Source organism: Mastigoproctus giganteus, chromosome 4, assembly GCF_048544385.1.
Source record: "Mastigoproctus giganteus isolate SK-2022 chromosome 4, ASM4854438v1, whole genome shotgun sequence".
Classification (NCBI taxonomy): Eukaryota; Metazoa; Arthropoda; class Arachnida; order Uropygi; family Thelyphonidae; genus Mastigoproctus; species Mastigoproctus giganteus.
The window spans coordinates 229,998,925-230,013,509 of record NC_143578.1 but is presented as its reverse complement, the minus strand read 5'-3'; the positions used below and the strand labels follow the sequence as shown (position 1 = coordinate 230,013,509).

Genomic DNA, 14,585 nt, shown 5'->3' with positions numbered 1-14,585 from the left:
TTGGGCAATGTTCTGCTGGGTCCGTGTGCAGGGCACTCTAACGTCTACCACCTACCTAAACATCAGGTCAGATGTAAAATTTGTTTGGTGTAAAGTGGTTAGTGTGTTACACTAACCACTGGATCTCGAAGTGGTCAGATGCGGACTAGCATACTACGTATCAAAAGGAATCTCTGTGACCTACTTGGGCTTTACAATTCAACCCACAAACAATATAAAAATGGAAAAAGCTTGGCACACTTAAAACAGGAATGGCAAAACAGGAGGACAGACTCAACAAAGGGGAGGTGACACGATGCTTCATACCTGATGTAGACAGGGTTTTCCCGAAACTACCTGTATTGTTCCACCTACTTATTGACGGGTCACAGCCCCTTCAACGAGAAACTAACATCTCTGGGCCTCCTCCAAGACCCCAACTGTTCATGTGGCAAACCAGAAAGCTGGACCCACCTCATGCACGAATGTACAACCTACGAAGACCTACGTGGAAACCTAATAACAAGATTGACATACGTGCCGCTAGGCCAGGAGCATCATCTCTTGGACACAAGCGAATAAGAACCTAACCAGATTTGCACAGGAACTCTTTGCCAGAAGAAGAACCTATTCTGCGATCAGGAACTAAGGGCACAGTATGCCTTGTAGCAGACATTAAACTTCGACAACAACTGGACTATGGGCAAATACACCAGCACTGAAACCCAAATTGTCTGACCCAACCAACCTACTTGAATAGGAAGCACACCACAGAAACAATGGGCTCACTGGATGGAAAAGGCACTGGACCGCCCTCCCTTATGACAGAAACAGGATCAACGGACCAGACCCATCCGGGATGCAAAAGAGACACTACCCTGGTCGAGTATATAACCCATAAACGTAGCACACAAATGACATCGGGGCACTGGTTCCGACTGCTTCGTTGGACCCATATCTTTCCCCCACCTTGGACAGCAGATTTCCTGCCAGTGTGCCAATTGGCAACCGAGCTGGCACTCTTTCCTGGCTTTCTTTCCACTCCACTTCCCTGGCAGGGGGGGGGGGGAGGTGACTGTCCTCTTGTCTCCTCCCCTCCTCTCCACCCCCATTTTTCTTTCTGGTGGGGCATGGGCATGCCCCACTGACACCTATTGGAGTCGCCTTCCCTATTGACTCCATATTTCTCTTCCCCCCTAGTCTTTAGTCTCCCTCCCCTACTCTATCTGTACACAAATGATTGCCCTACACGTCCAAATTACTGTTTGCCAATAGTTTCGGCCTTTCAAATCCTAGCGCTCTTACCCCCCACACGAAAGATCAAAAAAAATTTTTTTTTTTTTTTTTTTTGTTAAGGTCCTGGCCACAGAAATCTCAGGAAATTAGGTGACAGGATCTGCCAGATTAAATAATTATAATGCTGGTATACCTGTCCTGCCTCCACGGTGCTGAGTGTGGACAACGTTGGGCCTCAGCAGGGGTCCAACGGCTAAATGGCCAGAAAAACAATGGTACATGACACTAATGATATCAAGAGTAGGAGACCGGCAGAATTGCTTAACAAGTACAGATCACTGTTGAAAAAAAAGCCGTGAAATAGGGTTGAATTTGAAAGTGTCTGCAATTCTGCCCAGACACGATAGGAGGGAGTATATGATGAGAGCCTTGTCAATCAATTCGGCCCTGGAAAGATTGTGCAAGGCTCATGGGGTAGAATTTTTTTCAGCCTGGACTGTACTTGTTAACAGGAGGGATTGCTTCTACAGGGATGGGATATACTTAAATAGAAAGGGTGCAAGAATATTTGCTGATGCTATCGAGGCAGTGTTAGGTGGGTCGGAAAACTGCTAGCTTGGGGGGATACAAAGACGAATAGATTAACAGTAGCCACTGGCAGAGGTGAAAGAGATTCTTGCACTGCTTCTATTGGAATGAGCAGAAGCCTGAAAAACAAGATTCAGGATATTTCAGAGACTGCTGGGAGTCATTGCGGTACAAGTAAATACATGGGTTGTGTTAGGGTAGCTACGAATAGAAATAGGTGCATGTATACTTGCGTGTACACCAATGCTAGGAGTTTAGTAAATAAATTTGATGAATTTGATGTATTGCTCAAAACATCAAAGGCAGATATTGTTGGGATATCAGACACTTTGTGTCACACAGATATAAGGAATGCAGAACTGGAATTTGGGGAGTACAACGTCTACAGAAAAGATAGACTGGATAGGAAGGGAGGAGGGGTTATGCTATTAGTTAAGAAATACATAAAATCCAAGGAAGTGAAGCCAGTGGACATCGCTGGACAGTGCAGTGTCGACTCAGTTTGGTGTCACATAAGCATTGGGAGATCAAAATTGAGAGTAGGAGAGTGCTATAGGCCTAATGACTCTGATGAGTATAATAAGAAACTGTACAGGGAAATAGAGTGGGCCAGTAAATCAGAGAGAGTCTTATAATGGGAGATTTTAATTTCCCAGATACTTACTGGAGTTTGGAGCTGGTCACTCGCACACTAGCAAGGCTTTTGTGGATTTATTGGATGATTGTTTTCTACATCAGCATGTTCGGGAGGCAACTAGAGGGAGGAATACTCTTGATTTGATTATCAGCAGTGATTCTTCGTGCATTAAGAATCTGCAGGTAAATGAACCACTAGGTGGCAGTGATCACAGTGTGCTGAAGTGGGATTTACTCAAAGAGGTAACTACCATTAGGGGTAAAGGGAAGGGTTATTGCTTTCGTAAAGGCGACTACGATGGACTGAGACAAGATTTAAATTCTATATAGTGGGACCAACTGATGATGTTACCAACAGCAAATGCAAAATGGGAAGTATTCAAAGAACTTATCTTGGAAGCTACTACGCTTTACATACCAACTAAGAAATATTGTTCAAGGTTTAGGCTTAAATGGATGTCAGATGAACTGATGAGGCACATGGCAGAGAAGAAACATGCATGGGATACATACAAATTAACACATGACACAGAAGCCTATGATAGATACAAGTTGATCTGTAACCAAGTTACAAAGGAGGTTAGGCAGGCAAAGGCAGATTACGAGAAATCTTTGGAAAGGGATGCAAAGAGTTCTTTACTTATGTAAACTCTAGAAGGAAGGGGATGAATCAGATTGGTCCACTTGATATCGATGGGTCAACTACTGATGATCCTGCTCAGATAGCTAACAAACTAAATGAATATTTTGCATCGACATTCACACATGAGGAGTTATTTAGCGAGGGGAAAGCCAGGGGTGTATTCAACTCTAGCAATAAGCTAGAGAATCTTGTAAGAACTGAGAGTAAAGTGGAGGAGAAACTATTGAAGATAAACACAAGAAAGGCACCTGGGATGGATGGGATCTATCCAGTTATATTAAAGAAGGCAGCAAAGGAAGTAAGCAAACCATTAGCCATAATTATGAGAGCTTCCTTGGAGGTACCCGCAGACTGGAGATGTGTAAATGTGACCCCAATTCACAAAGGAGGATCAAAGGCTGACACAAGCAATTACAGACCTGTGAGTTTAACTTCTTTTCCAGGAAAATTAATGGAGGCACTAGTTAAAGAAGCACTGCAGGATCATTTAGACAAGACTTCAGTTATACCTCGGACACAGCATGGTTTTGTTAAGGGGAAGTCTTGCCTGACTGCATCATAGTATCCATTTAATTGGATACTATGATGCAGTCACAAAGGAACTGGATGCAGGGAATAACTTTGATATTATATACTTGGATCTTAGAAAGGCTTTTGATACTGTTGCACATGGAAGACTGCTGCACAAATTGGAGCAGTGTGACATTGGAGGCAAATTGCTGCTGTGGATATAGAGGTGACTGAGGGGGAGAAGACAGAGAGTGGTAATCAATGGACACTGCTCATCGTGGACTGATGTTATTAGTGGAGTCCCTCAGGGCTCAGTGTTGGGTCCATTATTGTTTTCTGAATTCATAAATGATATTGATGATGGTATATCAAGTTTAATGTCGAAGTTTGCAGACGATACAAAGGTGGGCAGGGTTGTCAAGGACACTACTGACACTATGCTGCTGCAACAGGATCTGGAAAGGTTGAGCAGATGGGCTGAGCGGTGGCAAATGAAGTTTAACATTGACAAATGTAAAGTGCTACACATGGGAAACAGCAATCCCAGAGCAACGAATCAACTCTGTGGTACTACACTGACAGTGGTAGAGAATGAAAGGGACCTGGGGGTGGTAGTGCAGGCAGATATGAAGTTCTCTGAGCAGTGCAGATGGGCTGCAGGAGTAGCTCATGGTGTATTGTCAATGATATATAGGAATTTTTCTAGCAGGGATAAGGAGGTGATTATTCCCTTGTATAAGGCAATGGTCAGGCCACACCTAGAGTACTGTATACAGGTCTGGAGGCCTCATTTCAAGAAGGATGTACAGCTGCTGGAACGAGTACAGAGAAGGGCAACAAGATTAGTGAATGGAACAAAGGGGTGCTCTTATGAAGAAAGGCTTAAGTTTTGCAAGTTACAGTGTCTGGAGACTAGGCACCAGCGAGGTGATCTGATAGAGGTGTATAAAGCATTGAATGGTTTGAGCATGCTCAATGCTGATGGGATTCTTCCTCTCGCTCAGAATAATCACCTGAGAGGGCATAAATTCAAATTGAGGAAAGACAGATGTAGGATAGACGTGCGGAAATTTGCCTTTAGCCAGCGAGTGGTTGGATGGTGGAACAGACTTCCATCCCTTGTCGTGGAAGTTGATAGCCTAAATAAGTTTAAGGCTCAGCTGGACAGGTATTTTGAACGAACAGAGGGGTGAAGTGGAAGTGGTTTTGTTTTTTTTTTTTTTTTGGCTGATGCTGCATAAGCTTGCTTTCTTGCATCAAATGCCTCTTCTAATGCTAATGCTAAACGTATACAATATCCACACACTTTTAAATCTCTGGCTTTTCCAGTGAACTGGCACACCTACAATGAAAGCAATGCAGAGATGGGGGAAACCCCTGGTGATGCTTGACACTAAATACACTCTACCTAAACATCATTTCTGACCAGGTACACCCTTTCATGGCAACGGTCTTCCCCTCTGGCAGTGCCGTCTTTCAGCAGGATAATGCACCATGCCACACCACCCGAACTGTTCAAGACTGGTTCGCAGAACATGAGAAAGACTTCCAGGTATTGCCCTGGCCTCCAAATTCCCCAGACATCAATCCCATCGAGTATCTATGGCTTGTGTTGGAACAGCAACTCGGATCTGCAGCGTCTCAACCACGCTGACACCTATTGGGGTCGCCTTCCCTATTGTTCCTTACAGGAGGTAAAGGATCTGCTGGTTACATACTGGTACCAGATACCACAAGACACATTTAGAAATCTTGTAGCATCCATGCCTTACCAGATACGAGCTGTTTTGGCTGCACGTGGAGGACCAACATCATATTAGGTAGGTGGTCATAATGTTTTGGCTCATTGGTGCATGTCTAATCCTGATGCCCACAGCCTCTTCTATAATATTCATCAAGATTGTGGGGTAAAGAAAAGAAAAAAAAAAAATGGGAACACAGTCAGGTCAATATGGCAGGTGGGATACTGCAAGAATGTTCTATCTGGGAAAAAAATAATTCTTGAATGAAGAAAGTGCAATGTACAGGGACAATTGTCATGGTGGTGAAACTGTACACCATTTTTAAACAGCTGATGGCATTTTCTCATAATTTTTCTCTCAATTATATCTTTCCTCTTTATAATATGTCTGGTTTAATATTTTGAACAAATTCATAATAGATGATACCACTGAATGTAAAAAAAAAACAGGTTTCCCAAAACTATATATATATAATTTTTTTGTTGTTATTTCTCACCTGTGTTCACTTTTGGGAGATGCAGGAAGGGATTCCTAGCATTACCTCAGATAGCAGTCATGCCATAACTGCAGAATCCCATGCTGATCTCCTTCCCAGGGTGAATGCAGGCTCTTGCTTGTTTATTTTGCTTATTTTTACAATTTTATTGCTTGCTTAATAGTTTATTTTATTTAATTTCTTGGTAGTGGATAGCATCATTCAAGTATTCCTTCTGCATTCAGAAACAATTTTAATATGTGATATAATTCAGACATAAAACTTTTAACTCTGAACATTGACAAGGAACTAACATCGAAATTTTCAAGTTTGAAATCCATTAATACTAAAAAGTATCACAGGCTCAACAAGTTGTTAATTTCTGATATAAGTTACTTCCATGGGTAGCTGAGGCTGACACCTTCAGGTAATTCAAAGGTCAGCTGGATAGCTATCTACATGAAGGGAGAAACATAAAAGTAATTTATTTTCTTAATATTTTTTAAATTTTTATTTAGTATTTGTTTTATTTTATATATATATCTTTTATTGGGGACAGTGCAGCATAAAACTTGTGCTTCCTTGCACTATATAGCTACCACTAATACTAATCACAGAACAACCAACTTTAATTAAAAACAGCATACTACATAAAGGGGAAAAATACTTAATACACACCAAGTGGACCAACATGACTGGGATAGAAAGAACTGTAAATAAAAAAAGAAAACATATTACTTGGTGTTACTGATTATTGTGGAATTTATCATATGAATTCAAATTAAATATAAATATATAAATATACATTAAATATACAATCATTACAGAATAATAAAAATGAAATAATTCCTATATGTATGTATTCGAATACACCATGAATTATCAAACTAATAGAATAAGCTTATCTACGAAAAGATCTAAATCTCCCAAACACTTCCTAATTCATTTCACAAACATATGTGGTCTCAATTCTAATCTCAACGATGTCCATTTCCACTTGCAGTAAGCCAAACCTCATACTTTTTCTGACGGAATCTTAGTTATCGGTTGATTCAACTACTGACCAAATTATTCGCTGTATGATTCCTTTCACCACAAATGTGGTACTTGTGCATATATCCATTCCGATATTCCCTGTCAGAGACATGGTAATTTGGTATCTCCTCTTTTCGATCTTCTCTGGCTTAAAATCTCTCTACCTCATTGTGTCAAATCATCTGTTGTCTCTACTGTTCTCCCAACTCCACCAATCACTTGGAGCTCTTTTGACTTCCTCTCTTTGCAACTTGACTTTCTCCAGTCCAACTTTCCTAACAGTGAGGTAATTTTCCTTGGTGATTTTAATGTTCACAACTCCAGCTGGCTTTCATTTTCTAGTCACACCGACCCAGCTAGTCAATATGCTGAGGCTTTTGCAATTACTAATGACCTTGCACAGATTGTTCATTTACCTACAAGAATAATGGATAATCCTAATCATACAACCAATACGCTTGATCTTTTTCTCACAAACAACCTTTCTAAGGACATGGTCAAAGTGAGAGGTCCTTTAGGCACCTCAGATTACAAATTGGTGATCTCTTCTCCTATGGAGCCTCTATCTCGAGACTATTCCCAACCTCGTATTGTTTGGCATTACAAGAATGCAAACAGGATGACCTGCAAGATTTCTTTTCTCCTTTTCCTTGGTCGGACTACTGTTTCAAAACTTCTGATGTCAGTTTGCTCAGATCATGTTAGTGAAATTATTCTTGCAGGAATGGAATTCTTTATCCCACACTCCACTTTAAAATCTTGTCCTTTATCTAAACCATGGTTTTCCAATAAATGTGCTAAGGCTGTTCAAGAGAAGAACTTTTGCATATTGTAATTGGCTTGTTTCTAATTCTTCAGTTTCATTTTCTGCCTACACCAACGCTCACAACAATTTTAAAGCAGTTATTAATCAGTCCAAACTAGAGTTTGAACAGGCTAAAAGTAGAAACCTTGCTTCTTGCCCTAATGGTAGCCGAGCATTCTGGTCTCTTGCCAAAGCTATTGGCGACAACTTTTGCCCATCTCTGCTCCTACCTCTGTCTAAACCAGATAGTTCTGTTGTCACTTCAGCCAAGGATAAAGCTGACCTGCTAGCATCCCATTTTTCTTCCAACTCATGTATTAATGATCTTGGTAAAACACCTCCCACCATTCCCAAAGTGCTCCATTCAATGCCTCCTGTGGTCTTCCATCAAAAGGATATCAGAAGGATTTTGATGAATCTTGATGCTAAGAAAGCTCCAGGTCCTGATGGTATTTCTCCACTTGTTCTCAAAACCTATGCTCCTGAACTTACTCCTGTTCTTTGCCGCCTTTTTTCACTTTCTTATTCCAAAGGTGCTTTTCCTTCTGCTTCGAAATTTACTCATAACCAGCCAGTTCCTAAAAAGGGTGACAAATCCCTCCCATCCAATTATCGTCCCATTGCAATTACTTCTACTCTTTCTAGAGTAATGGAGAAATCAATTAACCGCCAACGTTTAATGATCAATGATCGCCAGTGTGGATTTCATCAGTGTCACTCCACTGGTGATATTCTGGCTTATGTTACCCATTTATGGACTAATTCAATGGAAAAGTTCGGTGAAACACAAGCAGTTGCTCTTGGCATCTCAAAGGCTTTCGCTCATGTTTGGCATAAAGGCCTTCTAAACAAGCTCCCATCTTATGGTTTGCCAACTGCTTTTTGTAATTGGTTATTCAGTTTTCTCTCTAATCGCTCACTGAAGGTGATGGTAGATGACTCTCTGTCTTCTAACTTCTCCATTAATGCCAGTGTCCCCCCAAGGTTCAGTTCTTTCCCCCAATCTTTTCCTCTTGTATATTAATGACCTTCTTCCATTGACTGGAAATCCTATCCATAGTTTTGCCGATGATAGCACATTGCATTCCACTTTCCATTTTGAGAAACCTTGCCCTGCTCAATCAATGTCAACTTCTCGAATATCTGCTACCAATTCCTTAAATGCCGATCTACAGGTAATTTTCCAGTGGGGCAAAGACAACTTAGTTGATTTCAATCCTTCTAAAACTCAGTCTTGTCTTATATCTCGCAAAAAGGATTCTTCTGCTCCTATGCTTATCCTTGGTGACACTCCGATTTTTAGGCAAAATGATATATCTCTTTTGGGGATTACCCTGACTTCTAATCTCCCTTGGCACAAGCACATTACAAATTTTGCTTCCTCTGCACCTAAAAAACTTGGTTTTCTCTTTCGCTCACAGCGTTACTTTTCTTCTAAACAACTTCTATTCACTCTGTATAAATCGCAAATCTGCCTTACCATGGAATACTGTTCCAACATCTGGGGTTGTGCCCCCAAAACCTCTCTCAGGCTTCTTGATTCCGTTCAGAAGAGGGCAATTAGGTTAATTAATGATTGATCTCTAACAGAATCTCTCCACTCACTGTCTCAAAGACGTATCTGCTGCATGCCTCTTCTACAGGTATTTCCATGGGCACTGTTCTTCTGAATTGGCTTCTATAATTTCCACTCTCTCTTTCAAAACAGTCCGAACACGTGCCACCACCAGCCAGCATCCATTTACTGTCCAACTTCAAACTCACAGAACCAACTTTTCATCTTCCTAGTTTATCCATTCAACTCCCGTTGAATGGATAAATGAGGAAGATGAAAAGTTATCCATTCAACTGCTGTTGAATGGATAAATACATATTTCCTGAAAATATGAGTCTACAGAAGTTCAAGTCCAATGTCAACAAATATCTTCTTTCGTCTTATCAACCTCCAACCCAAGCACAGTACTAAGTACTATAGGTTCTAATACCTCTCATGTTTGGGGTTTACATAAAAAAAAAAAAAAAAAAATTTTAAAATACTGCAAAAAAGGGTATTTTATCTATGAAATTTGTGAAATTCTATTATAGCAAAAAACAAGTCAAACATAGATGTAGTTGCAATGCATAATCTTTCAAAATATTAATCACAATAAAACTAATTAAATGCTTCATTCTTTTCAAAATATTAGATAAGAGCTCTCTTCAAACTTTAAGCATAGATTAAATATAAGAAATATACAAAATAAAAACTAATTTACAAAACTACTACAATGAATAATACAGTAATACCCCGACTTACGCTACCCCGACTTACGCGAACTCGGAGTTACGCGGTTCTTGATTTTTTCGTTTGGCAACGCTGCCGCCCACTATCTTCAAGGTCGTTTTTCGTATGTTATCGATATACGGTGCGACGGCGGAGAATGAGAGCGAAAGATGAACAAAATTCAACTTTGCTGCTTTTATGTTTTTTATATCAGTGAAGGGGAAACACATTTCACCATAATAACGTAAAAAAAAACACAATTCCAGCAATCGGTATAATCGCAAATGCAATTAGATCGAGTTTACTACCAGTTTATAACAGATTTCACTAGCAGAAACGCAACTGGATTTTTATTGTTTTATGGTAGTAACCCCTAGAAATGTGAGGTGTTAATAGTGTATCTCTGCCTTTATGGTGTTGTTTATTCAGTTGCTACATGCGCGCAGCTTTGTTTATGCGTATCAAGCGTGCCTCCTCGTTTTGTAATTGTGCTTTATTCCCTAAAAATGAGTAAAATACTTAATTAAAAGTGTGAAAAGGAAGCGTCCTGGTGAAGACACTGCAGATTCAGAGAGAAAAAGAAAAGCAATTATCGATAAACAGAGGCGGACTGGATCAAAAATTCTTACCCGGGAAAATTTATAGTGGCCTCATACTATGGTTTATGGCCAAAATCACACTGGCCCACCGGGGTTTCCCCGGTAAGGCTTATGGCCAGTCCGCCTCTGTCGATAGAGAAAAAATATGAAATTGTGAAACGCTTTGAGCGAAATGAAAGACCATGTGATATTGCACGTGCTACAGGCCTAAACGAAGCAACGGCGAAAAGCACATGACAATTGCAAACTTGACAGGTTGAAAATTGAAAAGGGCTCAATTGTAAAGGGCTTAAAAATTTTAGAAAACATAGACTCCAACGAAGAACGCGTTATAGCTACAAAGCAAGGAATAAAAAAATTATTAGCTTGCTACGAAGAAATTCTGCGTGAAAAAAAGAACGCGCTGTGTCGTCAGACGAATTTGTTAGATTTTATGAAGCCATCGACATCGAAATAACTTTTTAACGTAAGTCATTTGTTTTTTAATACATATTTTGTATTAATATGTATAAAGAACTGCCATTTTATTAATATTTTTCTTCTAAACTAGTGTTTTTGTTAGTCCTTGGTCCCAATTAAGCAAAATTTATATGTATTTATATGCAAAGTTTTACCCCGACTTACGCGAATTCGACTTACGCGATTTTCGTCGGACCCACCTATCGCGTAACTTCGGGGTATTACTGTACTGAAAATATACAATTAGTAAAAAATTCAGAGCTACAGGGCTCAATAACATCCATGGTTTTTTAATATATCAAAAAGTACGAGATCACCTCGATCTTTTTCGTGAATGCGTCCAATCAATTCTCTCTCACATGTGACAAATAAAATAAGATGAAAAATGTGAAAAAATGAATTAATGAATTCCCTCACTCATAGGGATATGACCAAATCCAATGCGCAATGGAATTGAAAGCCGAGAACCCCAACCCAACCTCGAAACACATGAAACACCACAGCAAGACCATGAGTGCGAGAAGACATTGTGTCATGATAAATAGTTAAAACTGGTTCTGATAATATATAATTAAAATCACTATTAAAATCACAATTAAAAAGATTAAAAACTATTTAAAATTAAACGGATTAAAAGTTATGATTTGGATGAATACTCAAATTAAAAGAAATGCACAGCTGTTACCCTTCCTTAGGCAAACCATGCTTTTCGGTTGATCGCCGTGTTCACAGGATGGGAATATCACAAAGTGTTTGTGTGTGTATTCAACTCTGAAATATAGAGAGATTATTTATATTGGCGCATGCACATAAAAGACCAGAAATCCAAAATTAGATAAGGCCATCCCACATTGATAGAATTTTCGTGTGGTTTCATTTCAAGCATTTCAGCGATCAATAATTTTATGTAATTGTGTTATATATTTAAAATTACCACTTCATCGAATAGGAATATGTGACCATCATTGACCGCATGAAAGGCCAACTCCGACTTGCGGACGGAAGCAGCATGTTGCTTGACACGTAACTCTAACGTGTAACGAGTGGGACCCTCTTACGATGAATCACACTGACTACACGAAATCTTGTACATAAGATCATTTACCTGTGACGAGCAAGAAGGAAGAATTCAGTATTTCTAAAGAGTTTATTAAGCTGCCTGTACCATTGTTCAACGTACGGTATGGAAATCAAGTGTGTTTTATTGGCATTATTAATGGGTATCATATTTGATGTTTTATTTTTAGCCTGTAACCTGATTCGATTTATAACGGAGTGAGGATAGCCTCTATTTAAAAACCTATTGGTTAGTGTAACAATTTCTAAGTGTAAGGTGAGTTCAGACGTGGAATATTTGTAAGCATTGAAAAACTGGTTGAATATAATAGATCTCTTATACGTGAATGGATGATAATTTCAGTAATGCAGGTACATCACCGAATTAGTGGGTTTTCGGTAAATGCTAACTTGGATTTTTTGCATGTCGTGTGTGAGGGTGAAATTTAAGAAGTTTAGGGCTTTTGTTTCTATCTGTAAAACTATATTAAACTCACCTTAAATTCTCGTTTTGCGGTGAAGAGGTGTTATTATTCTCAAGTGACTGCACTTCATGATAAAATAAAAAAATATTTACATTCTAACGACTCGACCGTGTTAAAATCCTTTATAGATTTAAGGCGGGCACATTGGCTACCGACATGAAAAATAGGCATTTGCTTAAGTTAAATGCTTTATTAACAGTTTCATATCGGGATCGACCCCCCCTCCCCTTATACAGATGCAATACACCCACCAATAACCCAGACATGTTCATGCAAGCGGACGCTCATACACACAGTAGTACATCCACTATTTGTAGACATAAAACAGATCCAGCTTACATGCGTTCTTCCCCACATCATACGCATAATAAGAAGACATAAAAACAAGTTACTATTTGTCTTCATATGCGTTATCTGAGGATCGGATTTCTCTTCTTTTGAAGGATCTGAACTTTAATTTACCCCCTCATAAACTCCCCAAGAAACAATTTGTGATAGACTTTGAATATGGTCTCCGCAACATTCCGCAAAAAGACTTATTGGTTCAGCAGGTTAATCAAGTAATCAATAACTCCAAAACTTTTCGGGTACCCAGACTTAATATGAATAAAATTATAGCATTGCGTAGTCTTAGAGGGAACAAAGATATTGTTATCCAAAAAGCAGATAAAGGAGACAGTGTAGTTATTATGGATAAAATGGACTATTTTAGAAAATTGGACTCTATCATATCAGACAGTTCTAATTACAGGGGGACAGACCAGTCTGTACTTACAAAATTAGTAAACCAATACAACAAAACCCTAACAGCATATTGCGAAAGTGATTTTATTTCCATGGCCCAATTAAAAGAGCTGAAAGCAAGGACATACAATATTCTTGTACTTTACGGACAGGTTAAACTTCATAAACCCGGTTTCCCGTACGCCCTACTGTATCATACAAAAATTCAGCCTTTCAAACTTAGCTGCTCACTTATACAACATCATTAAACCATTTAGACAGTTGATTAGGTTTGGCATAAAAAATTATGACACTTTATTTAATAATATTAAAGATATTACGCTTGGCATTCATGATAAATTATTTTCATTAGATGTTACCTGTTGTTGTTGTTATTTGGTTTTTAGGAGCATTAGCAACTAAAGCCATATTGCTCCAGGAATATGCGGTGGGCATTCTCTGAACTTTCCGCATCCTCCATATTTGGTGGTGACGGGCTCGAACCCCGGTCTAATCAAGAAGCGTGCGCTACACACTGCTGCTCCTTCCCACCTGGCTACGGAGGCGCCTTAGATGTTACCTCTTTGTATACCAATGTAAATGTGGACTTCACTCTTGATGCAGTTCAAGAACTGTTAAACAACGATCCTATTGCGAAAAATCACACTAAATTACCCAAAAAAAAAATTTTTTTTAATTAATCAAACTTCTTCTTGAAGCAAACTATTTCATGTTTAAAGAGACTATATACAAACAGGTTTTCGGTTTACTGATGGGTTTGAACCTGAGCGGTCTTATAGCAGAAATCTATCTTGCCAATATCAAGGATATTAATTTAACGCCGTTTCTTCCCCGCATTACTTACTGTGGGAGATATATTGATGATATACTTGTCATAACAGATCACAACACCACTCAAGACATTCTACAGGTATTCAATAATATTCACATCAAGACTAAATTATACACTGGAGGAGGAACATACAGAAACAAAAGCCCTAAACTTCTTAAATTTCACCCTCACATGCGACATGCAAAAAATCCAAGTTAGCATTTACTGAAAACCCACCAATCCGGGATGTACCTGCATTACCAAAGTTATCATCCATTCACATATAAGAGATCTATTGTATTCAACCAGTTTTTCAACGCTTACAAATATTCCACATCTGAACCCACCTTGCACTTAGAAATTGTTACACTAACCAATAGGTTTTGAAATAGAGGCTATCCTCACTCCGTTATAAATCGAATCAGGTTACAGGCTAAAAATAAAACATCAAATATGATACCCATTAATAATGCCAATAAAACACACTTGATTTCCATACCGTACGTTGAACAATGGTAC

At 39.1% G+C, this 14,585-nt stretch overlaps 1 protein-coding gene across 3 annotated transcripts in view; it reads right to left on the bottom strand.

The window, feature by feature from the left end:
- The window catches only part of LOC150087471 (uncharacterized), a 238,090-nt gene that overhangs the window by 97,403 nt on the left and 126,102 nt on the right, over positions 1 to 14,585 (bottom strand). For all 3 annotated transcript variants that reach the window (XM_090372089.1, XM_090372090.1, XM_090372091.1), the window contains one exon: positions 6,488 to 6,519. In XM_090372089.1, coding sequence (XP_090228215.1) covers positions 6,488 to 6,519 — 32 coding nt within the window. The remainder of the gene's footprint in view (positions 1 to 6,487; positions 6,520 to 14,585) is intronic.